Source organism: Coturnix japonica, chromosome 23 (genome assembly GCF_001577835.2).
Source record: "Coturnix japonica isolate 7356 chromosome 23, Coturnix japonica 2.1, whole genome shotgun sequence".
Classification (NCBI taxonomy): domain Eukaryota; kingdom Metazoa; phylum Chordata; class Aves; order Galliformes; family Phasianidae; genus Coturnix; species Coturnix japonica.
This window is the reverse complement of record NC_029538.1, coordinates 1,794,555-1,820,926: the sequence shown is the minus strand read 5'-3', so window position 1 is coordinate 1,820,926 and position 26,372 is coordinate 1,794,555. Positions and strand designations below refer to the sequence as shown.

The 26,372-nt window shown below is 63.0% G+C and overlaps 1 protein-coding gene across 2 annotated transcripts; it reads left to right on the top strand.

Annotated features, from left to right (window-relative positions):
- Nucleotides 1-52: 52 nt before the first annotated feature.
- Nucleotides 53-19,555, top strand: AHDC1 (AT-hook DNA binding motif containing 1). 2 transcript variants are annotated; one of them, XM_032448969.1, is made up of 7 exons: nucleotides 53-1,979; nucleotides 10,980-11,112; nucleotides 12,236-12,345; nucleotides 12,447-12,487; nucleotides 12,576-17,608; nucleotides 17,727-18,379; nucleotides 19,289-19,555. In XM_032448969.1, exon 5 carries the CDS (start codon nucleotides 12,653-12,655, stop codon nucleotides 17,564-17,566), a length of 4,914 nt encoding a protein of 1,637 aa, XP_032304860.1. In that variant the 5' UTR covers nucleotides 53-1,979; nucleotides 10,980-11,112; nucleotides 12,236-12,345; nucleotides 12,447-12,487; nucleotides 12,576-12,652; the 3' UTR covers nucleotides 17,567-17,608; nucleotides 17,727-18,379; nucleotides 19,289-19,555. The 2 variants fall into 2 exon arrangements, with proteins under 2 accessions (XP_032304860.1, XP_015739165.1); XM_015883679.2 differs by lacking the exon at nucleotides 12,236-12,345.
- Nucleotides 19,556-26,372: the final 6,817 nt, after the last annotated feature.

The window sequence follows — 26,372 nt, the reverse complement described above, 5'->3', positions numbered from 1 at the left end:
GACGGGCAGGGAGGCGAGATCAGTGTGAGCTCACAGCCGCCCCATAACTCTTTCTTCCCCAGCCCCGGCTATAAATCCGCCCCGTGCTCCTTGACCCGACCCGAGGCACGTGGGATGTGCGTGGGATACGGGCTTGACCCCAAAGCACATTCCTGCGCTGCCTCAGTTTCCCCTCTCCCCCAACCCCATCCCTGCTGAGCCCCAACGCAGCTGCAGCGTTTGGGGGTGGGGGGTCAAAGCTCTGTCCCCCCCCCATCCCTCATATCCAGGGCCCCTTCCAGCAGCTCTGCACATCTTCCCGACCAGCAGATGTTTGCAGCTTCTTTCCCCCACCCCCTTCATGGCTGCAGCCATGGGGACATCACCGACCTCATCCCACACCTGAGTGCTGCAGTTGGGGATGGGGAACAGTGCGGTGCTCAGCCCCCATCCATAGCATCCCCCCCTGACCCCACGCATAGAGATGGGATTCCCATGTGTGTGTGTGTGGAGCTGCCTTGGGGCTGGGCTGTGCTGGGAGCTGTGTGGGTTGTGGTCCCGAGGCTGTGGGATCCTGGAGCATTTGGGATCCTGAGGATGTGGGATGCTGGAGCTTTTGGGGCTGGCAAGGATTTGGGATGCTGAAGTGTTTGTGGACCTGGAGCGTTTGGGGACCTGGAGCATTTGGGATGCTGGAGTGTTTGGGAATCCCAAGGGTTTGGGATGCTGAGGGTTTGAAAGCCAGGAGGATTTGAGATGCTGGAGCATTTGGGATTCTGGAACGTTTGGGGACCCTGAGATTTGGGATCCTGGAGGATTTGGGATGCTGCAGTGTTTGGGGTGCTGGAAGATTTGGGATGCTGCGTGATTTGGGGATCCCAAGGATTTGGGATGCTGGAGGGTTTTGGGATCCTGAGATTTGAGGCCTAGGGGGATTTGGGATGCTGGAGCAGATGGGGATCCCAAGGATTTGGGATCCTGGACTGTTTGGGATGCTGGAGGATTTGGGATGCTGGAGGATTGGGGGATCCCAAGGATTCGGGATCCTGGAGCATTTGGGATTCAGAAGCGTTTGGGAGCCCTGAGAATTTGGGATCCTGTAGGATTTGGGATTCTGGAACATTTGGGGTGCTGGAGCATTTCAGGGACTGCTGGAGCCTTTAGGAGGTGCTGGGCCATACAGGGAGGTACAGGAGTGTTTGGGACACTGTAGGATTTGGGGCAGCTCTGCAGTGTTTGGGGTCACTGTGCTGTGTGGGTGACGCTGGGACACTGAGGGGACACTGAAGCATTTGGGATGCTGAAGGTTTCTGGGGGATGCTGCAGGATTTGGGGATGCTGAAGGTTTCTGGGGGGATGCTGTAGGATTTGGGGACTCACGATGCTCCGCTGCACTCAGTGGGTGGGTGGAGGGGATGGGGGGTGTGCATGGCCCGTGTGTGTGCACACGTGTGTGCAAGGCTCCAGCTGAGCCTTGTGGCCGTGCAATGGGATGGACGGACGGACGGACACATCCCTCCTGACCTGGAATTTCCCCACAGAGCCTGAAGGAGGGACAGGAGCGCATTGACCTCCTCACCCCTTTTCCTATGGGGGGTGGGGGGTTGGTTGGGATTAGGGGCTGCTTCCTGCTCTGTGTCTCTCAGCACGGGTTCCATCCTGCTCTCAGAGGGGGGGTCCCATCCGAGGGGCCCATTGCAGCCCCATTGCAGCCCCATTTCTGCCCCCTCTCCCCATTCAGCCTCCGGGCGCAGCGCCGCGCGGGGAGGAAGGTGGAAAATCGCTGGGAGGAAGGAGCTGAAGGCGGGAGTGATAAATATTGAAAGGGTGGGATTTCGATGTAGGCTGCAACAGCTGTGCTGGTTACAGTGTCACACTATCTCTCCACAGGTTTACTGACCCATTTCCATTCACACGGCTGCCAGTATCTTAGCAACTGCAACAGTCCCCCAAGAACAGGCGTATTGCCTGCTATTAGCGACTGCTGCAACTGTGTCAAGGTTAGCTCTCTCCTCCAGCCCTGCAGGGTCTGCAGGCCGCCCACCGCCCCGCCATGCTACGCTGGGACCCCCCTATGGGCACCCACACACGGCACAGCCCCCACTGGGGTAAAGACAGGGGTCCCGTGAGTGGGTGCTATGGGGAAACTGAGGCACGGCAGCGCTTGGATGGGGATCTACATCCCTCCATCTGTGTGGGTGCAGAGCTGGCCTGCTCCTTGCCAACCCCCAATGTAGGACCCTGCATCCCGCTGTACCCCTCATACCCACCACACAGTGAGGGAAACTGAGGCAGAACCCCCCAGCACCCCATATGGATGCATGGGGTGCAGCCAGACCCCCCTCCCCACCTCCATTCCCACCCCCCCCATAGCAGCTCTGCAGACAGCCGGCTCCACGCGAGCGCAGCCGCGGGGACGGCGGAGAGGGAAGCCACAAAAATGATTTAAGGGGCTGGCGGGATTGATTTATTAAGAACAATTAAAAGCGCTAAATACGCTTAGCTCAGCCAGACGCCGAGCAGAGAGCATTGAGGGGGGGGCAGCAAAGGGGAGGGGGGGGGGAAGAGACCTGTCTGATGTATCCGGAGGGTGAGGATGGCAGTGGGGTGGGGGGAATGGGTGGCACCAGGGGGATGGAGCAGACAGGGAGGCTGCAGTTGTACCTGGGGGGGGGTTGCATTCAGGGCTGGGTTTGCATTCAGGGATGGCTTTGCATCTTTGCATTCAGGGCTGGCTTTGCATCTTTGCATTCAGGGATTTTGCACCCCGTGCTGTGTTTGCATCCAAGGATGGGTTCACACCCAGGGCTGGGTTTGCACCCAGGGATGTTTGAAGCGTGGTGTGATACAAGGAGGCAGCAGATCTCCAGGCAGTGCCAAGAATGAGACATTGCTTGCAGCCGCTGCTGGCTGCGGGATGCCCAGTGAGATGTACTGGAGGTGCTTTGCTGTCTGCAGCACTGACCTGGTGTGTGCAGGGATGGAGCAGGGGGCGTTGCAGCAATGCAATGCGTGTCCCAAAGCTCAGGAAACCCCAGCCTGTAATAGCAGGGGATGGGAGAGTCCCCAGTGCTGCAGGGATCTGCCCAGGGTGCCCATCTGTGTGGGTGTGTGGGGTGGGAATGCAGCTTTATCCCCATTCCTGTGTTGTGTCCCCCCAAGTTGCTCGTCCCCACCATGACCCGGCCTTGGGGACAGCAAGATGGGGTGGCACTGGGAGGGGGGTGGCATTATTTGAGGTGGTGGCTGGTGTTTTCCCATCCCAGCACTGAGGCACAGGGCTCCCCCAGTGCAACCCCATAGAGCCGTACCCCTTGTCTGGAGGGCCGGGACACAGCCCTGTCCCACCTGCAGGTCACCAATGCTCCCCCCTTCAACCCAATGTCACCTCCTTGACCCTGTGCAGAGCTGGAGCCCATGGGGCACTGCCCCAAACCACAGACCCCCCCCTGCAGGTTGGGGGGTGTGTGTGTGTCTCCCATCAGCCCCATGAGCTGCCACCAGACCCCACATCCCCCTCAGCACTCAGGTGAACCCCCTCCCCATCTCCCACCATCACGGCTCCAGCTGCCCAAGGGTTAACGAGACTTTGCTGCTCCTGCAGACAAATTAGTGACATCTTTGCTGACAGCAGCACACTCAGCTGCCCGCCGCCTCCCCCTGGCGTTGCCCACGTCCCCCCCATCCCCCCCTCCCCATACCCCAGCATTGCCCGGCCTTCGCCCCTCGCCCTGCCGGCTGTTTGGGCTGCGGCACAACCGCAATCCGGCGCAGCAGCCAGCTCCCCTCGCTGCCCTCTGACCCGCTGTTGCTGTGGAAACTGCATCCGACGTAGGATTATGGTGCCTCAATTTGCAGGCTCCAAAGTCTCCCCCCATAAGCCAGACCGTGGTGAGGAGGATGGGGAAGGGGGGGGTGGATTTATAACCCCCCTTTTCCCTGATCCCCCCCTGCTCCAGACAGGCACAAACACTCCAAAATAGAAGGCACATGGGGTTGGGAGCTCAGTGCTGGGTGATGGAGGAGGGTGGCACGTGGTGACGGTGCCAAAGGTGCTGTGACATCACCACGAGGCTGTTGGTTCCCCCCTCTGGTACCATGAGTGTCACCTCCCCATATCCTCCATCCCCACATCCCCCCTCCCTTCAACCCAATCCCTGCATCCCCTATACCTGCATCCCTTCAGCCCATATCCCCATATCCCCTATCCCTGTGCCCCCATCCCCACACCCCCCATCCCTTCATCCTCCATCCCTCATCCCCACACCTCCCATCCTTTCATCCACCAACCTTCAGTTTCACATCCCTGCATAATCCATCCCCACATCCCCCATCCCCACATCCCCATCCCTCTGTCCTCCATCCCTTCTTCCCTCACCCTGGTATCTCTCATCCCTTCATCCCCCATCCTTCCACCCCCCATCCCCACATCCCAAGGCATTTGGGTACCAGGGGATGAGCCACACAGAGCCCCACTGCCAGCTCACCCCAACACACCCTAAGGAAGGAGCTTGGCCCCAAGGACCCGACCCCAACCCCATCTGTGTATCACTGACACCTTTAGGGTGGCACCCAGAGGAGCTGGGCTCCCAGCACCCCATTCCCCCCCATTGGCACCGCAGGGATGGATGGATGGGTGCTCGTCCCCCCCATGTTTGAGGGAAGGGGCGCGTGGGGGAGAGCACAGCTTGATTTGGGAGCTCTGTGGGCTGCATTTGTGTCTCAGCATCTCTCCCTGCCACCCGGGGAGGTTGGAGCTGAATTAATTGTGATCAATTAGCGCTGCTCGCACTCACCCGGCCCTCCCTGCACCAGCTTCGTGCCGGCACTGGGGGGATGATGGGGACCCTCCACACCCCATGTTGGGGACAGGGGACACTTGGGGACAGCGCATTGAGCCGTGGGGACGCTTTGGAACGCGGCCACGGGTGCGCTAGAGGGGGCGGTGATGCGTGGGGACGTGTGGGGACGCGTGGGTCCCTCCCAGCCCCACAGCTGCCAGCCCCATAGCGGGGCGGCGGGGGTCCGGATCCTGCAGTATACTGCAGCAAACGCCCTGCAATCTGCATCCGAATGAGTCCCACCTTCCTTCCCCCGCAACGTGCTGCCCTGGGCTACAGCTAATCTATTGTGCGCTGGGCTGCAGCCAGCACAAGCTGCAATACAGTAAATCCTTCTGCAGTATCCTGCAAGGGGACCGAGCCCAGCCGCAGCCGCTGCTCCTCCCAGACAAAGCCGGGGGCCCAGGCAGGGCCGGGGTGCAGCGCTGTGCCCTCAGTGGGTGCAGGGCTGTGGGGTGGCACCGGGTGCCCGCTGTGATGGTGAGGGATGCGGCCGCCTCCACTGGGATGGGAAGTTCCCCAGGGAGTTTTGCAGGGACTTTTGGCCCTATGGGATGTTCCCCAGCGCTGCAGTCCCTCTGTGGTGTGATGCAGGGGTGTTCCCGCTCCGTGCCTCAGTTTCCCCATCGGGATGGGCTCCTCGCGCTCCTCCCGTGCCCATGGCTTTGGTGCGGGTTGTGCTGTCGGTGCCCATCATGCTGTTGTTAGTGGGGTGCTATGGGGCGCTGCGGATGGGCTGGACCCGGCTTTGGAGAGGGAAGCATCCTTCAAAAGGAAGGCGCTCCGTCCCCGCCCCGCAGCAGCTGCGTTCTCCTCAATTAGAAGAGGTAATGAAGCAATTTATGGGCATCTACAAAGTGATGTGTGAGTGACAGGCTGTGTACGATCCGCGCCGCGGCTCCGCCGCCAAGTTGTGCTCCTCCAATTCTAATGGAACGCTCCCAGTCAGGGTTTTAAAGGGGGGGGGGGATGAAGGTGTGTGAGGGGTGATGGCTCAGAGCGCCCCATGATGAGGATCAAGGTGCCTGGTTCCCATCCTTGAGGGGCTCAGCCCCATGGCACGACCCTAACGCTGACCCTGACCCCGTGCCGCCCCTCCATCCCAGTCCCTGTGTGGGGTGGCGCTGTGCTATGGGGCCCTGCCCCACACTCTATGTGCTGGGGGGTTCCTTACACAGCCAGGCACAGCTGGGGGGCATCACCCCCCACACACACCCCAGCCCTGTGCCCACCCCCCTACCTGCAGTGCTGACCTTACAGTGCTGAGTATCCTCAGTGCTGAGGGCTCAAAGTGATCACCATCATCATCATCATCATCATCAAAGGGTTAATTGCATCTCAGGGTCACCTGCTGCACTCAGGCCTCAAGGAGCAAACCTGGGTGGGGGGCAGCTGGGCCTGGGTGGGGGGTGCACTGCATGGCTGTGCTGGGGGGGTCCCAATGCATTGGGTGCCACCTGGGTGTGCAGAAAGATGCAGGTGCTGCACCCCGGGTTGGGCACAAAATGCAACGTGTGCAGGGAGGGAGCGTGCAGCTCGGTGTGTGTGCGTGCATACCTGTGTGCACCCGTGCATGCACGCTTGTGCACCTACCTGTGTGTGCACCTGTGTGTGCACCTGTGTGCTCCTGCCCTCGTGCCATAACACAACCCCATTGCTGTCCTGGCTTCCCAGCTCAGCCCCACGGCCCCACACTGCCCCACATCTCCCAGGAAACAGGCCCCAGCGCCAGGAGCTTCCGCTGCTCTGTGCCTCCAAAAGGGAAAAAAGCAAAAAAAAGAGAAGAAAAAAAGAAAAACCTCCAGAGAAGAAAATAAAGAAGAACCCTTCCACCCCCCCCAACCGCCACCAGCGCGGCCGTAAATCTGCCCGGCCCGCTGCCTTTCTTGTCTGGCCAGTTTCTATAATTGGCCGAGGGAGGCAACTGGTGGCTCCCCCCGTTGTGGACCCCCGGCCCCACCGGGTTGCACACACCTGGCTGCTCCCTATGGGGCTGCAGCACTCCCAGTGGGGGCAATGGGGTGACCCCACACACCTGGCTCCCCACCTCCCCAATCCCCCCACCTTGGGGGTCCATAATGCCATACAGGGTGGTGGGCATGCAGGTGGCTGCGGGTGTCCCACCGCCCTCTGGGCACCACCCGTTGTCCTGCAGCCCCTCGTGCCCCCCCCCCATTGCTGCGTGCAGCCCCCAGACCCGGCTGTGGGGGACACGGTTTGTGCCGCGATCCCTCGGTACGGGCACGCGTCCATCTGGCGCCTTCCAAATGTTGCTGGCCTCGCAGCATCCCGGCCCCGCTCTGCATTAACCCGCAGCGCTCCGCGGCCCCGCAGCTGCATGGGGGCAGTGGGCAAAGGGTGGGGGGGGGCTTCATCCCCATAGCCCCCGCTGAGGCTGTATGGGGTTCTATGGGGCGCGGGGGTGGCACTGTGTGACTTGACCCAGCGTGGCCTGGCGCAGGGCAGGGCTGTGAGTCATGCTGGGCTATAAGCAGGAGTGCAAAGGGGGGGAGGGGGGGGCACAGGCGGTACATGGGGTGGGGGGCTACGTGGCTGCGTGGCACCAGGGCTGGCACCGTGTGGGGTCGCGCCTGCAGGACCCGCTGCACCCAAAGGCCGGGGGTTGGGGTGTCCCCACCACCCCCCCACCGAGCAGGGGGCCTAAAGGGGGGGTCGGGGGGGGGCAGGCCGGCTGCTGCCTCCCTCGCCGGCTCAGCGGGGCGGGGGAACAAAGCTGGCACCGAGGGAAGCCGCTAAATTTAGCCCGTTTCCCTGCGAGCGCTGAACCGCGGCGCTGGGCTCCAGCCGGACGAGGTGCCACCGTCGCTGCCGTCCATCTGTCGACAGACACACGGCCACAACCCCCCCATCCCCACCAACACCCACCACCCAGCACAGCACTGCCCCACTGATCCCACCCCCAGGCTGCGGAGGGGAGTGGGACCCCTATGGGGTGAGGGATGGGGGGCAGAGGGATGGGGTGTGAGAAGCATTGCGCCCGGGGTGGGGGATACCATTGGGGTGTTGGGGGTTTGGCCATCAGGGTAGGGGTCCTGGGAGCTGTGGGGGGGCACAGGGGGTGGGTGCAATGCAATCCAACCTGTAGGGCACAGGGAGGGGGTTTGTGATGGAAGAATGGCTGATGTAGGGATGGGGATGGGGTGGGGTCTGTGGTGCAGCCCTGTGACAAGGCCAGGAGGGCTGCATCCCCATGGCTGCATCCCCATGGCTGCATCCCCATGGCTGTGTTGCTGTGTCCCCATGGCTGTGTCCCCATGGCTGTGTCCCCCATCCCTGTGTCACCCCAGCAGTGTCAGCTGTGCCATTTGTGCCCTGTTCTCCTGCCTCGTCTCCATCCCTTCAGTCTCAGAGATGTTTTGGCACAGGGATATTCCCACCATGCCTTGCAGCAGCGGGGTGTGGTTGGGGGCTGCCAGCAGCCGCAGGTACCCGGCCTTTATGTCCTATGGGGCTCAGAGCCCCCCAAGTTCTCCAGCCCCCCGGATGCCTCATGCAGGGCTCCCCCCCATCCCATCCTGTGCCCCCCAGCAACCAAACCCTGTGCGGTGGTGCCTTCTCCCTCCCATAGCATCACCCGCCCCGTGGTGGGGGGGCAGCATTCCCTGCCAGCCCCCTGCTTTGGGGGTGCCCCCAAAGCTCTTTGCTCCGGTGCCCTACAGAAATGGGGCCGGGCAGTGGAGCAGCTCACTGGACCCGTTACCTAAGATGAAATGCAGGCACCATCTGCTCCGTCTCCTAATTACCAATGGAGGGGGTGAGGCAGAGAGGGGGGGAGTGGGGATGAACAGCATTGCAGGGCCATAAGAGCACCCACCCCCCCAGCACCCCCAGCCCCAACCCATCGCTGGTGGCACTGGGGATGCTCTATGGGGGTTGTGGGAGCTGTGCACTTTGGGGAGGGGGCTGTGATGGTGTTGGGGTGGGAGTGGGGTGAAGTGGGGTCTGCCTGACCCCCCCCATGGTGTGAGCTGGGGGTGGAGGTGGGGGCTGGCCGGGGAACACGGAAACCCTCAGCAAGTGTCTGCCAGGAAGCTGTCACTGGAGGGGATTTTCCATTGGTGTCAGCAGGAGCTGGATGGGCTGGGGGGGGATTTGCAGGGCGGGGGGGTCCGGGTGTGTGTGTGAGAGCAGCGTGAGTGTGAGAGTGTGTGAGGGATGGGGGCACAGGGGGGGGCACAGAGGATGGGTACCCACATGGTGTGTGTGCAAGGGGGGAGAGCCCCCTGTGTGTGTGTGTGTGTGTGTGTGTGTGTGTGCAAGGGAGAGGCAGCGCCCCAGGGCTGTGCAGGGGCTGTGTGTGCAACAGTGATGTGCAGCCCCGTGTCACTGAGTGCAATGGGGGCACACATCACATGTGGGGCAGACGTGACCCCCAGTGACAAAGCACATCCCCGTGTCCCTCTGTGGGGTGGGGGTGGATGTGGGGCCGGCTCATCCCACCCTGCTGGGCGATGTGGGGCCGTCGTGTCCCCATCTGTGTGGCGGCCCCCTCCCGTCTCCCGGTGGCATCTCCGGCCCCACCCCAACATCTGGGTGGCCTCGGAGCCGGGCAGCAGCCCACGTCCTGCGGGGCCGCAGCGCTGCCAGCACAGCCCTTATGGGGGGTCCGGGCACCCGCAGCCCCCGGCATGGGGCGGTGGGGGTTGGGCAGGGGGTGGGGGTGGCAGGAGGGATGCTGTCCCCCCTATTTCCCAGTGCCACTTCTCCCACCCCAGGGCTGTGCCACCCTGTGTGCAGGCTGCGCCGAGCCCGAAACCGTTAAACTAATTAAAGCTTTGCAGCAGCGGGATTAAGGCCGGGCAGGGGAGGTGGCAGCCCAGGTAGTCGATTAGTTCACCAGGCGCGGATATTGGATTTCTGCACGGCGAGTCAGCAGTCTTCGGGGGCTGTTATCTTTGCGAGGCTCCAGGGGTCAGGAGGTGGATGCAGGGGTGGCTGTGAGCCCCCCCCCCTTTGCTCTCCATCCCCCCCCCCCTTTTTTCGCCCGCCGCAGCGCCGCTCCCATCCATCTCTCTCCCTCCATCCCCGCTCTCTTGTGTGGTCTCGGATGGCGTTTTGTAACCAGCAAAAGGGAAAAAAAAAAAAGAAAGAAAAAGGAGGAAAGCGGCCCTACCCCTGGCCAGCAACCCAGGAATGGCGAAGTCCAGAGCGACTAATGCGAAACATGTGGCAGCTGCCTGGGGCTGAGCAGAGGAGGTGAAAGTGAGCGCGGCGGCGCGGCGAGCATCCCAGCATCGCGGGGCTGCTGGGGGCTGCCCGACCCACAGCTCGGGGTGGGGGGCTGCAGGTGGGGCTGTGGGGTGTTGGCACCGTGTGGGGTGCGTCGCTTCGTCACCGGACACATGGGCAGGAGGGCGGTGTGGGGCTGACGGCGCCCGAGATGCGCCCTATAGGTCAGGGTACCCCATAGAGCCCTCGTTGGTGCCCAGGGTGTAGAGTGGGGGCTGTGGGGTGGGGATACAGGATGGGGATGTGGGGTGGGGTGATGGACACGGCCGTGCCCTGTTGTCCCCATGGATCCGTGCGCTGTGTGCGGCGAGGATCGGCTCCCAGCGGCTGTGCTGGAAAACCTCCTGTTTGCTTCCTTCCTGCCTGACTCCCCTCCAGCAGCTCCCAGCTCCGGGCACATGAACAGATTCATCAGAGACTCGACCGGTCTTTCTAGCACATATTTTCCTGCTCCACGTTGCCCTCGGTGTAACTCTACACCCGGCAGCAACAGGGGCGCGTTTCTGCGGGGCTGAGCCCGGTGCCAGCGCTGCTGCACCCGGAGACGGGAGGGGGCTGAGAATGGCCTGACAGGTCTGAATTCTCCTTCCCTGCCTCGTTGATAAGTTGTCACGCTAATCCAGACACCGGGAACAGCGGGTGTGTGTGTGTGTGTGTGTGTGTGTGTGTGATGGGGGAGGGAACAGGCAGAGCTTCACACATGGCACCGTGCTATGGGGCTGCACCCCTTGTGCCAACGGGACCCCAAGCAGCAGCGCTATGGGGGCAGCACAGACCCACACACATCCACATCCACACACACACAAGGGGAGATGTCCCACCCCACATGGACAGACCCCTGTGTGTGGGTCTGTGGGTGCTGTGGGGTCTCTGGGCTGACACGTGGGGGTCTCTGTGCTTGCTTGGCAGATGGGAGCTCGGTCGCCTGCCAGCCCGGCGCACTGGAGAACGGTGCCAGCCCTCCTGCAGAGTGGTTCCCGCGCGCCCAGGGCCCCCGCCAGCCCAACAGAGTGAACCTGCACTGCAAACACCCGCGGACCAGGTACCTGGGGGGGGTCCTCGCCCCGGGGTGGGGAGCAGAGGGGGTGCACCAAGGTGGGGGACAGCAAACCGCATTGCTTTGCTTTGCTTTGCTTTGCTTTGCTTTGGTGGGATGGGGATGGTGAAGCATTGCTTGGTTGAGCGCTCAGCTTGGGGGGTGATGGGAGGGGGGTGTGGGGTGCTGGGTGCCCCTTCGCACTGGGTCTGGGTGACAGAGCTGTGGGTGCCCCCATGGTGTCCCCGCGGTGCCCCCCGCTCACAGCAAACTGTCGCCTCATGTGCTGCCCCACTGCAGCCGGCTTAGGGCAGCAGCTGTGTGTGGGGTGGCCTCGGGGGGGGGGCAGGGAAGGAAGTGGGGAGGGGTACGGGGTTGGGGGCCGGGGGGGGCAGCGCACAGCAGCGCTGGGCCGGGGTTGCCAAGGAGCTGAGCTCACTCTTTCCAGCCTCGACTTTCCATGTGTTTGCAGTGGGGGGGATGGGGTGACAGCCCCCAGCTTTGGGGCGTCCTGGTGCCTCACCATCCTTAATGCATGTGGCTGCACCACCACGTGTCCCCACGTCGCCTCTGCTGGTTCCAGCAGGGGGAGGCCCTCAGCCCCCCATGGCCCCCCATGGCCCCCCATGGCTCCCCATGGCTCCCCATCCCTCGTACGGGACATGCACCAGCAGCTTCCTGCCTCCCATCTGCCCACGAACAAAGAACTTTCCTCCTGCCCACCCCGACTTCCCCCTCGGCCCCATGCCGTGCCGTGCTGAGCCGTGCTATGCAATGCCGTGCTATGCAATGCAGTGCTATGCAATGCCGTGCTATGCAGTGTAGTGCTATGCAATGCCATGCCATGCTGCGCAGTGCCGGGCCGTGTTACACAGTGCCGGGCCGTGCCGGGCCACGCTGAGCCGTTCGTTCCGTGCCGTTCCGTGCCGTGCCGGGCAGCTCTGCGGGCGGGCAGCGCGGCTCGCCGGGGACACCTAGCGGCAATGGGGCCGTAGGGCCCCCGCCCGGCCCGTTCCCGTCGCCCGGCACCCCGGGGCACGGCGCAAAGCCGGGGCTGGGGGGGTTACAACGAGCATCCTCGGCCCCGCAGTCCGTCCCGGCGCGGCCAACGTGTCCCCTCTGTCCCCAGATCGCAGGCTGCCTCCCCCAGCCCCTGCCCCGCGCGCAGCCCCGACGGCAGGGTGGTGATGGGCACCGGCTGTGCCGGCTCGGGAGCACCCCGGGGAGGAGCAGCCCCTGGTACGGCCCTTAAGGGACTGGCGCTGGCACGGGGTATGGGGGAGGGGGGCACCGGGGTCCCCCTCAGCGGGGGGCTAACCTCTGCACCCCTTCCTTTGCAGAGAGCTCAAGTGCAATAGCAGAAGCAGCAGCAAAGCCGAGGGTAAGCCGTGGCCGCGGCGGGGGGCGGGAGGGCGCGGGCGGTTCCGCGGGATCCTCACTGTCCCTCTCTGCCCCCCATCCCCCCCCAGGTCCCCGCCTCACCTTCCCCGACCCCCATGTCAGCACCTGCTCAGCCCAGCGGCACGCGGGGGAGGAGGAGGTCAGGATGCGCGTGAAGCCCCCGGGCCCAGTGGTAACGACCAGCGTTGTGCGAGGCTCGCCCGACTACGTCCGAGAGCCCAAATTCTACCCTCCGGGGCACCCGGCGCAGCAGCCCCCCGCGTGCCCGGCCGAGAAAGCCTTGTCCTGCAGCGTGCTCAGCTTCCCTGAGGGCTCGTGCCCGGCGCTGGGCCGGGAGCACCAGGCGGGTTCGCTGCTGCACGGCGACCCGGCCGACCGGTGCCAGGGGGTGCAGGGCGGCACCAAGGAGGCCGAGGAGCTGCTGGGTTGTGCTGGAGAACCCCGGATCCTGGGGGGCAGCGCGGAGGAAGCAGCCGCCCACGATCGGGCGCCCGACACCTTCCCCAACGCGACGCTGGCCTCGGGCCGCTGCAACGTCGACAGCATCGTCGCGCTGCTCCGGAGCAAGTGCGGCAACGGGCACATCAACCTTCACCCCGTGGTGCAGCTCATCGACATCATGAAGGACCTCAACCGTCTCTCCGAGGACCTCAAGAGCAGCGGGGTGCACCTGGACTGCGGCAGCCTGCGCGGCAGCGGCGGTGGCCAGGAGGACGGTCGGCTGCTGCCCGCTGACCGCGACCTGCAGTACAGCTTCTTCTCCTCGCCCTCCCTGGCCAACAGCATCCGCAGCCCTGAGGAGCGTGGGGTGCACTGCAAAGCTGAGCCGCCGCGGCACCCCCGGCCTCCAGCCCGCGATGGGGAGGGTGAGGGCGGTGGGGGGAGCGCCCCGCAGCCCCCAGCCTCTGGCAAAACCCCCGCTGAGGAAGCAGGGTGCTCGCAGCCCGATGCTGGTGACTACTCCGAGCTGGCCGAGGCGGACATCCTCAATGAGCTGGCATCGCTGGCGTGCCCGGGGACGCAGCTGCTGGAGTCGCAGCCGATGGAACCGCAGCCCCAGTTGCTCCCGGCCCAAGAGCTGGACTCCCAGTCCCGGCTGCTGGATTCCCAGTCCCTGGAGTCGCAGCCCCAGCTGCTGGATGCGCAGAGCTTAGAGCCGCTACCGGAGTCGCTGGAACTGCAGAACCTGGAGCCGCTGGGGCTGCAGTCGCTGGAGCCACTCTCCGAGTCCTTGGAGCTGCAATCTCTGGAGCCACTTTCCGAATCGCTGGAGCTGCAGTCTCTGGAGCCGCTGGCCGAGCCGCTGGGGCTGCAGACGCTGGAGCCGCTGCCCGGAGCGCTGGAGCCACAGCTCCTGGAGGCACGAGCCCCACTGCTGCCCTCCGAGCCATCCCTGCTGCAGCCGCAGCCACTGGGCCCCGTGTCGGAGCTGCTGGAGGCGCAGCCGGGCGCCGGGGACCCCCTACGGCCCCACAGCCTGCAGCCCCGCCTGGGGGGCTGCCCGCTGAGCGGCGTGGTGAAACGTGGCCCCTGTGGGGGTCGGGGGGCTGGGAGGTGTGGGGAGGACCACCGCAAGTACGCGCTGCGCCGGACTGACAAACCAAAGATGCTGTGCCGCCGCAGGAGGGCAGGGCGAGGGCGGAGGGCTGACATCGTCCCCGAGAGCCGCGTCCTGCCCCTCGCCCTACCCGCTGAGCTTCCCCCCGGGCCTGAGGAGCCCAGCACCCCGCTGCTGGGCCCCCCGCCACCCCCCGAAGCCCTGGAGCCCGATGAGGTGCCCAAGACCCCCGCAGCGGCGGGGAAGAAGAGCAAGTGCCGCGGGGTGCGGAAGATGGTGGTGAAGATGGCCAAGATCCCAGTGTCGCTGGGGAGGAGGAACAAAACCACCTACAAGGTGTCGTCACTCAGCAGCAACCTGAACCTGGAGGGCAAGGAGCTGGCGGCCAGCAGCTCCATGGAGCCCACGCCGCTGCTCAAGATGAAGAACAATGGGCGCAACGTGGTGGTGGTCTTCCCCCCTGGCGAGATGCCCATCATCCTGAAGCGCAAGCGGGGCCGGCCCCCCAAAAACCTGCTGCTGGGCCAAGCCAAGCCCAAGGAGCCGGTCCCAGAGGTGAAGAAGAGGAGGAGAAGGAAGCAGAAGCTGGCCTCGCCGCAGCCCTCCTACATCGCCGACACCAACGACAGCAAGGCCGACTACTCGGACGTGTTGGCCAAGCTGGCGTTCCTCAACCGGCAGAGCCAGTGCTCGGGGCGCTGCTCCCCGCCGCGCTGCTGGACGCCCAGTGAGCCCGAGTCCATCCACCAGGCGCCCGACACGCAGAGCATCTCCCACTTCTTGCACCGCGTGCAGGGCTTCCGGCGGCGTGGCGGCAAGGCGGGCGGTTTCGGTGGGCGCGGAGGAGCACATGCAGCCCGCGCCTCCCGCTGCTCCTTCAGCGACTTCTTTGAGGGCATTGGGAAGAAGAAGAAGGCGCCCGCCGCCCTGCACGCTGACCCCGTGCACCCGCGCAAGAGGGGCCGGCCGGAGCCCGACCCCGTGGGCAAACCCAAGCGCAAGCGGCGGACCCGCAAGAACGGGGTGCTGTTCCCCGAGCAGAACCCCGGGCAGAGCTTCAGCGACAGTGCCTCCGAGTGGGCCGGGGACAAGGGCAGCCCCTGGGCCCCACATCACGGCCACACCGCCGGCCAGCCCGGCCGCAACTGCGGCTACCAGGGGGCTGATGCGCGGCCTTTCCACGCCGCCGCACTGGAGTCGGGCTCCTCGGGCCGCGCCGGGTTCTATGCGGGCAGCGCGGGCTCCTCGCAGGCCGAGGTGGGCCAGGAGCGGCACAGCCTCTTCACGGGGTACTTCCGCTCCTTGCTGGACTCGGACGATTCCTCCGACCTGCTGGACTTCGCCCTCTCGGCCTCGCGCTCTGAGTCCCGCAAGTCGGCGGCCTATACAGCCCCACCAGGCGCCATGGCGGCACAGCGCGGTGGGATGGCGGCCTACCCGGCGCGGGGTGGCAAGGTGCCAGCAGCCGCGGGCCCCGGTGCCGAGGCCTTCCACGCGGCCATGCAGGCCCGGCAGGCCTTCCCTCCCGGCCGCCCGGCCGCTGGTTACGGTGTCAGCCAGGCGGGCTCCTCGGAGTGCCGCGGTGCTGAGGCCTTCCCCAAACTGGTGCCGCCTTCCGCCGTGTCCCGCTCGCCCACCGCGCACCCGGCGGGCACGGCCGGCTTCCCACAGTACGGCGGGTACAGCGCGGGGCAGAGCGTCACCCCCGCCAGCGTCTTCCCCCCGGGGAAGCAGTACCCCCCGGCACAGGAGTGCCCCACCAGCAAGGACTGCAGCTTTGCCTATGGCAGCGGCAGCAGCCTGCCCTCGTCCCCCAGCAGCGCACACAGCGCCGGCTACGCGCAGCAGAGCGCGGGGCCCAGCCTGCCGCTGGGCAAGGCCTCCTTCTTCAATAGTGCCGAGGGCGGACAGTTCTCCAGCGCCGCGCACACCCCACTGCGCTGCGACAGCCGTGCCAGCACCGTGTCTCCCGGTGGCTACATGGTGCCCAAAGGGTCGGCCTCCTTCCAGCCTTCCCCCGAGAACTGCCGGCCGTTCCCCAGCACGTCGCAGTGGGCGTTCCGGCAGGGCTACGGCGGGCTGGAGTGGAGCTCGGAGGCGTTCAGCCAGCTCTATAACCCGGGCTTCGAGTGCCACCTCAATGAGCCCAACGTCATCCTGGACATCTCCAACTACACCCCGCAGAAGGCCAAGCAGCAGACGGTGTCCGAGACCTTCTCCGAGTCGTCCTCCGACAGCACGCAGTTCAACCAGCCGGCCGGATACCGGCGCGCCAACAGCGAAGCCTCGTCCAGCGAGGGCCAGTCCAGCCTGTCCAGCCTGGAGAAGCTGATGATGGACTGGAATGAGGCGTCCTCGGCCCCCGGCTACAACTGGAACCAGAGCGTCCTCTTCCAGAGCAACTCCAAGCCGGGCCGGGGCCGGCGGAAGAAGGTGGACATGTTCGACGCGTCGCACCTCAGCTTCTCCTCCTCATCCTCCTCCTCCTCCGTCTACCCCTCCAAGCGCAGCACGGGGCCCCGGCAGCCGCGGGGCTCTCGCGGGGCGTGCGCCTCCAAGAAGGAGCGGGGCACGGGCAAGGCCAAGTTCCCCAGCAAGGCGCAGGCGGTCAACCCGCTCTTCCATGAGAGCACGGACCTGGGCTTGGACTACTACAGCGGGGACAGCAGCATGTCCCCACTGCCCTCGCAGTCGCGGGGCTTTGGGGTGGGTGAGCGGGACCCCTGCGACTACGCCGGGCCCTACTCCATGAACCCCTCGACGCCGTCGGACGGGACGTTCGTGCAGGGCTTTCAGAGCGACTCACCTGGCTTGGGGCAGCCGGAGCTGGAGGGCAAGCACTTCCCTGCCCTGCCCCACCAGCTGGCAGCCCCCGGGCAGCAGGCTGTCTTCGAGGCCGGCCTCCAGAAAGCCTTCTCGCCCAACTGCTCACCCACCTTGGCCTTCAAGGAGGAGCTGCGGGCGGGCGAGCTGCGCAAACTGCCCGCCTGCGACTCGCTCAAGCACAGCATGCAGGGGGGGTCCCTCCCGCACGGCCCCCACGTGGCGTGCCGCGACCTCGCCATGCCGCAGCCGCACTACGAGTCCCCCAGCTGCAAAAACCCCCCGTACTGGTACTCGCCCACCGCCAGCACGCGCAGCCCTTCCTCGTACGACGGCAAGGCGGGCTCCATGCTGGTGGACTTCATGGGCAGGACGGACCCCTCGTGTCTCAACCCCCATTTGAGCAGCCCCGGCGGCCCCCACCCCTCCAAGGGCGAGAAGGAGCCCTTGGAGATGTCCCGCGCCCACCACCGCGGCCCCTACGCCTGTCCCCTGATCAATGACTTGAACATCTCCCCCGTCCCGAGGGACTCCATGCTGCAGCTGCAGGACAACTACAGGTACCCCACGTTTGCACCCCAGGGGCACCCAGTTATGGGCCCGGCCCAGAAGAGCGGGTTCTTGGGGCCGATGGTGGAGCAGCACCCCGAGGACACGTTTACGGTCACCTCATTGTAGTGCCACTGACGTGCCAAGCGGACAGCGAGGTTTTCTTACAGGGTAGGTGTGGGGCAATGCTGGGGGGTGGGAGGGGGGGGGGCATAGGGGGGCACGGGGCCCTTCTCACCCCCCTCCTTCTTTCCCCTCTCCCCCTCCCCGTGTTGTGTTTCTCTTGCAGAGGTAATTTAGCCAGCACTTTTTTTCTGGAACACTTTTCAAGTTCTGTATTTAACTGGGATTGGAGCCGTTTGTTTCGTTTTCTATGAAAAAGAGAAAAAAAAAAAACAAAAAAAAATGACAAAAACAAAAAAGATTTTAAAAAAAGGAAAAAAAAAAACAACCCAAAAAAGGCCAAAAAAATAAAACCAACAACCCCACAAAAACCCCCAACAACGAATTATCAGATACGAGGGGAAAAAACAAACTCAACCCAACAAAACAAATGGAAGAAGAGAAAAGGAAGAGAGAGACAAGCCCTGGTTTCCCCCCCCCTTACCCCCACCCTCACTCCCCCCTAAACCCTTCATACTCCAACCCGCTCCTTCTCACCCCTCAACCCGGCGCTGCTTTCCGGACTGCCCCACAGAAGGACAATCGGATGGATGGACGCACATGGGGGGCAGCAGCCCGGACCCCCACAACCCCCAACCCCTCTCCCTGGTGCCGTGGGGCCCCTTGGCCACCCTTAGAGGGGGGGATTTGGTTTGTTGTTTTCTTTTCCCTCCCATTTTCTCGCTTGCTGGGGGTGTTTTTGTCGTGCCGGATGGTGCTGAGCGCCACGAGAGACTTGGGCTGCTTCGCCGTGGGTCCCCGAGATGCAGCTGTCACCCAGTAAGTGCCATATGGGGAGGGGATGGGGGGCATTGTATATGTGGGGTGTGTGGGTGCTGGGTGGAGGGGAGAGGGACCCCAGAGCCCTGGGTATGTGGGCACCAGAGCACTGGGTATGTGGGTGCCAAGATGAGGTGACCGGGACCCCAGATCCCCAATAGATGGGCACCAGACCCCTGACTATGTGGGGCTTGGATAGGGATTAAGAGGACCCCAGACCCCCAGGTATGTGGGTGCAGGGATGAGATAAACAGGATGCCAGACCCCCAGGTTGATGGGCACCAGACCCCTGGGTATGTGGGTGTTGGAGGGGAGCGCAACCCCCGAGCCCTGGGTAGATAGATGGGCACCAGACCCCCAGGTATGTGCATGATGATGTGGGATGTGCAGGACCCCAGACCCCCAGGCCTGTGGGTGTTGGATGGGGGGGGACCAGGACCCCAAATCTCTTGGTGTGGGAGTGTGACAGGTCCCTGGGTACTTGAGGGTAAGGTGGGGGTGAGCAGCCCCCTGGGCACAATGGGTGAGGGGAGAGAACAGGACCCCAGAGCCCCGGGCACATGGGTGTCAGACCCCTGGGTATATGGGCTCCAAACTGGGGTAAAGGGGACCCCTGACCCCGAGGTACATGGGTGCCAGACCCCTGGCTATGTGGGTGTTGCATGGAGGGGACCAGGACCCCAGACCCTTGGGTATGTGGGTGCTGAATGGGTGTGAAGAGAACCCCAGACCCCCAGATATTTGGGTGCCAGACCCTTGTGTAGGTGGGTGCCAAACCGGTTTGTGGGTGGATCCCACACCATGAGCATTACACGGGTGCTGGGTGGGGGCATTCAAGACCCCCCCCATTACATGAGTGCCACCCATTGCTGACCCCACCCACCCACCCACCCTCTCCTCTCCCCACAGCCCCCCCAGCAGCGCATCCCGTGCCCTCCGCCGGCCCCAAGAGAGCAGAGAGAAGGAGAGAGGAGGGGGCTCCGCTTCTCCCTCCCACCTCCCCCCCCCCAATCGGAATCAGAGGGGACTCTTCGCGTTCGGAGCTGCCGATTCTTTGGGCTGTTTTCAGTTCTCGTTTGGATCCCGTTTCGTTTCCTGCACAAACACACACACATACAAACTAAAACCAACCCGACCAGCAGCTGTAAATACTTTTGAGGTAAAAAAAAAAGACAATAAAAAAAAAAAAAAAAGAGGAGAAAAAAAAGAGAAAAATTAATGAGAAAAAGGCAAAAAAATTCAACACCCCCCCCCCATAAACATAAAATGTGTGGGGGATGGGGGGGGGGATAGGAAGAATAAAGGGGGGCGACGTGGAGAGTGGGATCCCAATGGTGTGCAATGAGCAACCGAGGCAGAGAGAGGGGAAAAAGCACCCAAAAAAGAGAGAAAAACCCAAAAAATACAGGAAAAAATAAAAGGAACCCCCCCTCACCTCCCCCCCCTCAAAGAAGTGACAATAACCTATTTATTGTATATAATGTTTTATTATAAATCGTGTCTTGTATATTGCAGCCCCCCGCGCATCCGGCTCTGCTTTTGTGGCGTGCGGCTTCATTAGTGGGGTTATGGGTGGGGGGGGTCTGCCCCATTGCAGCCTATGGGAGGGGTTGGGCAGTGAGTGGGGTCGGCTGGAGCATCCTGACCCCCCTCCCCCCCCCCCAAAGAGCACGGTGCCCCCCAGCCCTTACCAGCACCCGTGGGTCCCCCCCCATCAGGTGCAGGAGGTTGGGATTTGGAGGAGGCATTGCTGTGGGGCGGGGGGGGGCTGCTGGGCTGCAGCACCCAGAGTGTCCCCCAGGGGTAAAGCTGGCATCTGGGGGGGCTGCAGCATCACCAGGGATGTCCATTGCATCCCCAGGGACCACCTCCATCCCACTGACCTCCATCCCACCCCCTGGGACCACCCCCATCCCATAGACCTTCATCCCACCCCCTGGGACCACCCCCATCCCATAGACCTTCATCCCACCCCCTGGATCACCCCCACCCCATAGACCTCCCCCAGATCTGATCTCCATCCCATGGACACACATGTTGAGCTGGGAGGACCCATTGGGTATCAGTGCTCCGTGCCCACCCCGGTGCCACCCAAACTCCGGGGTCTGCACTGTGCTGGGGGGCACCATCCCCCTGCTTTGCCCCAGTGCCATTTGGGGGGCACGGTGCCACCTGGGGGTCTTGGACCCTTCCCCCCCCCCTTAATTAATGGCATTGCCATGAAGGAAATTGAAGCCATTATTCTCCACTCCCATCCTCCATGCCCACGAAGCTCATCCACTTGACATGCCGAGCACAGCTAACGAGGGAGGGGGGGCCATTCCCCACTGAACCCCCCCAGCTCTCAGCAGTGCCACCCCCGACCCCACTGCAGCACAGGGAATGGGGGCAGGGACCCCATTGCAGGGTTGGCCCCAGCTGCAGTGCTGCTATTCCCAGAGGAAGGGCCGTGCCCTGGGAAGCTATTTCCCCCCTCCACACCCCCCCACCCCCTGCTCCTCCCGCTCCTCCTGCACTGATTGGGGCTGTTGGTGGGATGCTGAGCTCAGTGTTGGAGGACCCCCGCCCCATTGTGGGGTCACTGCACCCACCGAGCTGCAGCTGAACCCTTTGGCCCCATCCACGTGCTGGACTCAGCCCAGCCGGGCACAAAGCTCTGCAGCCCATTAACATTCCCCCGAGCCATCTCGGCCCCTCTCTGCCCTGCCTGTGTTTTAATCAAGCCCAGCCTGGCGCCGTGCAAATAACCGGGGCGGTCTCGGCACCCTGCGAACCCACAGCGCTGCTGGCGCCGGGCACTGCTGCCCTGCTGGGTGCCCACAGCCCCCAATGTGAGCCCACCTCCCTGCTGGGCGCCCATGTCCCCCACTATGTCCCCATGGTGCTCAGGCAGTACATGGCACTGCATCCCCATGTCTGCAGTGCGTCCCCAGCACCCCAGTGTGTCCCCATGTCCGCATTGTGTCCCCATGTCCCCATCATGTCCCCATGTCCCCAGTACACCCCCATGTCCCCAGTGCCCCTCCATGTCCCCCATATATCCCCACGACCCCACTGTGTCTCCATGTTCCCCAGTATTTCCCCCATATCCCCAGAGCACCCCCAAGTCCCCGCTGTGTCACCACATCCCCAGTGCACCCCCTTGTCCCCATTACATCCCCTTGTCCCCATTACATCCCCATGTCCCCATTACATCCCTACATCCCCATCACCCCCCAGCACATCCCCATGTCCCCAATGTGTCCCCATGTCCCCATTGCCCCCCATGTCCCCACTGCAGCCCCCTGTCCCCACCATGCCCCCAAGTCCCCCCCCCCATTTCCAATGTGCCCCCATGCCCCCACCGCATCCCCCTGTCCCCGGCCCCACTGTGCCCCACATCCCCGCACATGGCAGCGCTGTGGCCGCCCATCCCAGGGGGCAGCAGGGGGGGCTGGATGGCCGTGGGGGGGGGCAGAGCCTCACCCAGATCTCCACTCTCCGGTAATTTTCACATCCGCGTTGGAGCCGGAGGAGCTGAGATCAGCACAGAGGGGGCCAGGAGAGCAGGGGAGGGAAGCGAAGGCTCTTGCCGGGCTGGCAGTGATGTCTGCTGGCTGACAGAGCAGGGGGGGCTGCGTGCCCAGCACAAGTACAGCCCCCAATAGGGGGGGGTTGTAAGCTGGAGGTTTGGGCTCCCCCAGACACCCATTAACTGGGATGGGGAACCCCACATCAGTGTGTCCACAGCCTGAGCAAAGGGGCGGAGGGCAGAGCTCCTTCTGGGGGTGAAACAGGGGATCCTGACCCCATAGGGTGGGGGCACTCAAACACTATGGGGAGCAGGGGGGTTCAGCCCCTGGGGGGGCTTCTCTGCAGGGGAAGCAGGAGGCATCGGGAGGGTTGTAGGGGCATTGATGTGGTGGGGTGGGGAGGGCAGCTGGGTCCTACAAGGGCAGAGCTGTTGGGGTTACGGCAGCCCTGCCCTATAGGACACAGCCAGGAGCGAGGCCAGGAGTGCCCACCTGGGGCTGGCAATGGGTTGGGGTCTGTATGGGGTTTGGGGTGGGACGGTGTGGGGCTGTATGGGGTACGGTGCCAACCCCACAGCTTGTTTTTCCAAGGGCCCCACTGCTGTGAGTTATCAGCGGTGGCAGAAGCGCGGCGCTTCCTGTCTCGGTGCACGCGGCTCCTCGGGGAGGGATTAAGGGGATTAGATTATTATTTGTTATCACTGAGGGGGGAGAAAAATAGGAGAAGAAACCTCCATTGCTGGGAACTGTGCCTAATAGGAGCTGAGGTTCGCTCCCATCCTGCACCTCAACCAGCCATGGGCTGCAGGCAGGGGGACACTGCAACCTCACCTGGTATGGGGACATGGGGGGCTGCCCCACGGCTCTTGTGTCCTTCCCATTGGGGTAATGTGGGGCCAGAGGTGAGCGATGTCCCACTGCCAGCTCAGCCCTGCATGAGTGGGTCAGAGGGAGGGACCCATGGATATGCCATGGATATACAATGGATGTGCCAAGGATGTGCCATGGATACACAATAGATGTGCCATCCCATCCCATCCATCCCATCCCATAATATCCCATCCATCCCATCCCATCCCATCCCATTCATCCCATCCCATCCCATCCCATCCCATCCCATCCCATCCCATCCCATCCCATCCCATCCCATCCCATTCATCCCATCCCATCCATCCCATCCCATCCCACTTCCCATCCCATCCCGATTCCCCATCCCATCCCATCCCATCCATTCCCATCCATCCCATTCCATCCATCCCATCCATCCCATCCTTCACTCCATTCCCATTCCCATCCCATCCTCCCCATCCCCATACCATCCCATCCCGATCCCTCCCATCCCATCCCATCCCCATCCCATCCCATCCCATTCCATTCCCATTCCCATCCCACCCCACCCCATCCATTCCCATCCCATCCCCACCCCACCCCATCCCATCCCATCCCATCCCATCCCATCCCATCCCATCCCATCCCATCCCATCCCATTGATCCCATTGTCTCTATGTGCTGCTCCCTGCCCTGTGGTGCTGCCAGCATCCACCTGTGGATCAGAAACCCCCTCCATCCTCAATGCACAGAGCTGGGCACCCCATGTAGCCCAGCGCAGGCTCTGAGCACTGTGCAGAGCTCTCTGGAGATGGGGTTGGCTTTTTCATCCCTTGCACAGCTCTTCCTGCTGGCCAGGAGCTCCCCAAGGCCAGCCTTGCTCATTACATTGCAGCTCACCTCCTCCTTCTCACCACAAACAAGCACACGTCTCTATTTATTGTTTCCCTCTTTCCAAAGCCCCCTTATATCCCACCCCCCAGCAACCAGAGGCTGCTCCAGGTTCTAACACAGGATGTGGGGCAGCCCCATCTCCAACCTCACCTGTGCTGCAATGGGGCCGGAGCACACAAAGCCTGGCTCTGGAGCTGCCTGTGCTCACCCCTTACTGACGGACCAGGCTATTTTCTTTAGTCTTTTATTTACACTTTATTGCTCTTGTTTTTGCACCGGCAAAGCGCTGCTGGAGTGCACAGAAATCCTTCAGATCTCGGCTGGCAGCAGAGCTCTGCCTAATCATAGTCATTATCTGGAAGCAGGTAATGGGCATCTTTCCCATGTTAATTTGCAAACAGAACCGGAGAGAGCAGGACGGCGGCAGAGCAGGATCTGAGCTTTGGGGTGGGGGCACAGGGGGGGCACCCCATGCACGGCTGCAGCTCCAGGCTTTGTGAACCCAGCAGGAAGGGCTGCACACCCCAATGCTGCAGCCAATGCATCCCCAGCTCTGGAGGACGCAGCTCACCCTCCTCCTCCTCCTGCCTACCCTCAGAACTTGCCCTCGGCTCGGCCCAGCGACGCTCAGCCCTTCGTTAGCAAGGCCTGCTCCCTTTCATCCCCAGCTGCAGGAGGGGATGGGATGGGGGGCGGAAGGAGGATGGCTCCCATGGGCGATGCTCCCCTTTGCAGGGGCCGGGAGGGGAAGGCTGGGTGGCATTGGAGTTTCGTTTGCTGAGATACCATTAACGAGTGAGCAAAGGTTGCGGAGTCTCCATGGAGACAAGACAGCAAGCGAGACGAGCGGGTGTGCAGCCGAGGTTAGAGCTGATTAGTAAATGTCAGCAGCACAGCCACTGCCCGCTGCGAGCTGCACAGCTGCACCCTGTGTGTCCTGGGTGTCCCATGCACCACGGGCACACTGTGCTGCATTGCATCCCATGCACCTTGGGTACAATGTGCATCCCATGTGCTGCATCACATCCCATGCACCACTAACACACTGTGCTGCATCGCATCCCATGCACCATGGACACAATGTGAATCCCATGTGCTGCATTGCATCCCATGCACCACTGACAAACTGCATCCCATGTGCTGCATTGCATCCCATGCATCATTGATACACTGCATCCCATGTGCTGCATTGCATCCCATGCACCACGGGCACACTGCATCCCATGTGCTGCATTGCATCCCATGCATCATTGATACACTGCACCCCATGTGCTGCATTGCATCCCATGCACCACTAACACACTGTGCTGCATTACATCCCATGCACCATGGGCACACTGTGCACCCCATGTGCTGCATTGCATCCCATGCACCACTGACACACTGTGCTGCATTGCATCCCATGCACCATGGGCACACTGTGCACCCCATGTGCTGCATTGCATCCCATGCACCACGGGCACCTCATGCATTACATGTGCTCCGTGCTCCCTCAATGCAGCACACACCCTGTGCATTTCATGCATCCCATATGCATCAAGCACCCTCAGCGCTGCTTGCACCCTTTGCATCGTGGGCACTTCATGCACCCCGTGTACCCAGTGCAGCCCAGACTGATGCTGCAGCTCATAAGAAGCAGAGAGGGAGGACGAGCCCAGAGCGTGTTATTGTGTGTCTGTTTCCAGAGCATCTCTGCAGCTCTGGTGCTGCCAGCCCTGGCTCCCTTCCTGCAGGGCTGCAGCTGGAGCTGCTCTGCCTTCATGCTGTGTTCTCTTCAGCCATTTTGTGTGCAAGGACAGCACAGGGGCAGCCAGCTGGGAACAGGAACCCAATGCTTCCCCCTCCCCCAGCATCATCCCTGGGTGAGGACGTGGCCGTGGCCCCACGCAAGGCTGGGCAGCACAGCAGAAGATAAGCTGGGAGCTCAGCCCTTCAGCCAAGGATTTCTGCTCATCGCCGTCTGTGGGGCGAGGAAAGACGAGGCTGGATCTGCGGGATACCATCTGATTTTAATGAGGAGCAAAGCCCAGGCTGAGGAGAGCAGGGGTGGGATGGAGCTGAAGGGGGCAGCAAGGTGGGGAAGGGCCCATTTAAGGCCAGCAGGGGTTGGGATGATGTTGGAGCCCACCCAGGGGAGAGGCAGGAGCAGCCTGGCTGCCTGGCCCCGGCCCCCAGAGCATCATTTCTCTCCAGCAAACAGCACCTGGCAGGCGAGAGCATCCCTCTTGCAGAGAAACAAGTGTCAGGGGGTACGGCGGGGGGGCTGGATCCTGCAATTTAGCAGGTATTATTCGGCAGCTATAAACAGAGCCTCTCACACAGGCGGGGAGAGATAAAGGTTGCGGCGCAGATACAGATTAGGTGGTTCCCTTGAGGCTGTGACACCTTGAGATAGAAGCAGATCTTCTTCAAGGCAACGGCTGGCTGGCAGCCTGGAAAACCTGGAGCCAACAGCCTCCAGCTGCACCTCCAGGCCCCAGCCTCGCTCCCATCCTTGCACCCATGGATGGGGCTGGTGGGTGAGGGCTGCAGCTGAGCATCCCATCCCAGGGCATTGCATGTGAGAGCTGCAAACCAGGTGAGAAGCAACACCATCTCAACCAGGAGGTGTAAAGGAGGCGGTGGTGGAGGTGAGACCCCCAATGTCCAGCACAACACCCCGGCTTGGTTGGTTGGATATGGGAGCGATCCAAAGCCCCCCCAGCTGAGCTGCCTGCACCTCACTCCATTCATTTCCCCTCCAGGCAGAAACGAACCCG

Excerpts from the sequence above, each read along its gene's own strand:
- AHDC1 (XM_015883679.2), top strand. The coding sequence starts at position 12,653 with ATGCGCGTGAAGCCCCCGGGCCCAGTGGTAACGACCAGCGTTGTGCGA.